Source organism: Chaetura pelagica, unplaced genomic scaffold (genome assembly GCF_000747805.2).
Source record: "Chaetura pelagica isolate M959 unplaced genomic scaffold, ChaPel_1.0 scaffold1195, whole genome shotgun sequence".
Taxonomy (NCBI): domain Eukaryota; kingdom Metazoa; phylum Chordata; class Aves; order Apodiformes; family Apodidae; genus Chaetura; species Chaetura pelagica.
Genome location: NW_009953422.1, coordinates 16748 through 18896, shown reverse-complemented (window position 1 = coordinate 18896; position 2149 = coordinate 16748). Strand labels below are relative to the sequence as shown.

General features: G+C 58.8%; 1 protein-coding gene across 1 annotated transcript in view; it reads right to left on the bottom strand.

Annotated features, from left to right (window-relative positions):
- NUBP2 (nucleotide binding protein 2) overlaps positions 1–2149 on the bottom strand; it is a 6643-nt gene that overhangs the window by 1605 nt on the left and 2889 nt on the right. Inside the window, exons 3-5 of the mRNA XM_009998476.1 lie at positions 1912–2030; positions 565–763; positions 25–179 (exon numbers count right to left, since the gene is read on the bottom strand). Coding sequence (XP_009996778.1) covers positions 25–179; positions 565–763; positions 1912–2030 — 473 coding nt within the window. The remainder of the gene's footprint in view (positions 1–24; positions 180–564; positions 764–1911; positions 2031–2149) is intronic.

The following is a 2149-nucleotide window of genomic DNA, read 5'->3' as shown; positions in this document are numbered from 1 at the left end:
CCAGCCCAGCAGCTCCCTGCCCACCTGGGGTGTTGTGACCAGGACTGCTCCCAGAGGCTGGTAGGGCCTCAGGGCCTCCACTGTGGAGATGTGCTCGTCCGAGGTGCCGGGTGGGGTGTCCACGATGAGGAAATCCAGGTCCCCCCAGGCCACGTCAGTAACAAATTGTTTGATCAAAGCTACAGAAATAGAAAGACAGGAAAACAACAAACAAACCAACCCCAGCAGGTTTCAGGAGGTGCCCTGAGAACAGTGGGGCAGGGGTGGGGAGGCAGCCTGGGTGACAAGGGCAGCACAACATATCCCTGAGTGATCTGAGTCCACTGCCCAGAGAGGCTGGGGAGGCTCCTTCTCTAGAGACTTTCCAAACCCAGCTGGACGTGTTCCTGTGGGATCTGCTCTAGGGGATCCTGCTCTGGCAGGGGGTTGGGCTGAGTGATCTCCAGAGCTTCCTTCCAACCCCCCCACTCTGGGAATGACCTGCCCCCCAGCAGGAACAACCACCACCTCCAGGAGGGTCCACAGAAGGTTCCTCACACCACCAGCACCAAAACCCAACTGTACCGTTCTTCTTGGGTCCTCTCCACACCACAGCATCATCTGGCCTCTCCAGCAGGAAACCAATGGACATGAGGGAGATGCTCTTGTCCTGGCCCACGAAGACAGGGACCCACCCACTGTCACACTGGTGCACATCCTTGTCCTGCACCTTGAACATGCGGGGGATGCTGGGGCCACAAAGGTCCACGTCCAGGATCCCCACCTGTGGGGGACAAGGCAGAGCTTCTCAGGCAGGGCAGCAGCTCCCAGCTCCTTCCCCTGGAACAGGGAAAGGCAGCAACCAAATTTTGGCACTGTCAGCACCCTGTGGGACACTCTGGAGCTGGATTTGAAACATAAAGACCTGCTTTCAAATCTGACTGCTCTCCTGGTCTTCCCTTCCAGGAGCACCTCCAGGAGATCTTTATCCCAGACACCTGCCCAGGACCCAAGTAGCATGGACTCTCTGGAGCCTTTAAGAAAATCCTCATGGAATTCAGCCTGTCCCTGCCCCCCACAATTCCCTTTTTCCCATTGTAAACCCTTCCTTCAGCTCACCCACTTCACCCCACAAAGGGACACCACAAACCAGCAAAGCCATTTCTGGGCTCCTTGGCTTCAAAGCCAACAATGGATCTCAGATCATTTTAGTCTCTTGGATGGAGGGAAAGGTCCCTGTGGTGACCTGTGCTGGATCAGGGGCAGGAAAAAACCCATCCAAGTCACTGTCACCAACAGGTGCACAGAGGATCTCCATGTCACCCCCACAGGATGTGGATGTGTAAAGGATGAGCAAAGCCCAGCCCATGGTGAGGGAGAATCATGGAATGGGTTGGGAGGAACCTTAAAGATCATCTATTCCCAACCCCTCTGCATGGGCAGGGACACCTCCCACCAGCCCAGGCTGCTCCAAGCCCCATCCAACCTGCCTTTCAACACTGCCAGGGATGGGGCAGCCACAGCTTCCCTGGGCAACCTGGGCCAGGCTCTCACCACCCTCACACCAAAGAATTTCCTCCTCATGTCCAACCTCAATCTCCCTCTGCCAGTTTTCATCCATCCCCCTTGTCCTCTCCCTCCCTGCCCTTGTCCCAAGTCCCTCCCCAGCTTTCCTGGAGCCCCTTCAGGCCCTGGAAGGTGCTCTAAGGTCTCCCTGGAGCCTTCTCTTCTCCAGCCTGAACACCCCAACTCTCCCAGCCTGGCTCCAGAGCAGAGCTGCTCCAGCCCTGGGATCATTTTTGCAACCACCTTTGGATACAGCCCAACAGCTCCTTGTCCTCCCTGTGCTGGGGACACCAGAGCTGGGGACAACACTGCAGGTGGGATCCAGTGCCCCTCGTGCAGAGCTCAGCCCCCCCAGCCCTGGCTCACCCTGTTCCCGCAGCGCTGCAGGGCCAGGGCCAGCTGGCTGGAGATGGTGCTCTTCCCCACACCGCCCTTCCCGGAGAGCACCAGCAGGATGTGCCGCACCCCGGCCAGGTTGCTTCTCTCTGGGAGGAAGGAGAACACGGAGGAGGCATCAGAACCTCCCTCAGGAACAGCGCCCGGGCCGCGGGGTCCGTCCCGGTGCTGAGAGCAGCGCCCGAGCGGCCCCTGCCGAGGGGAACAG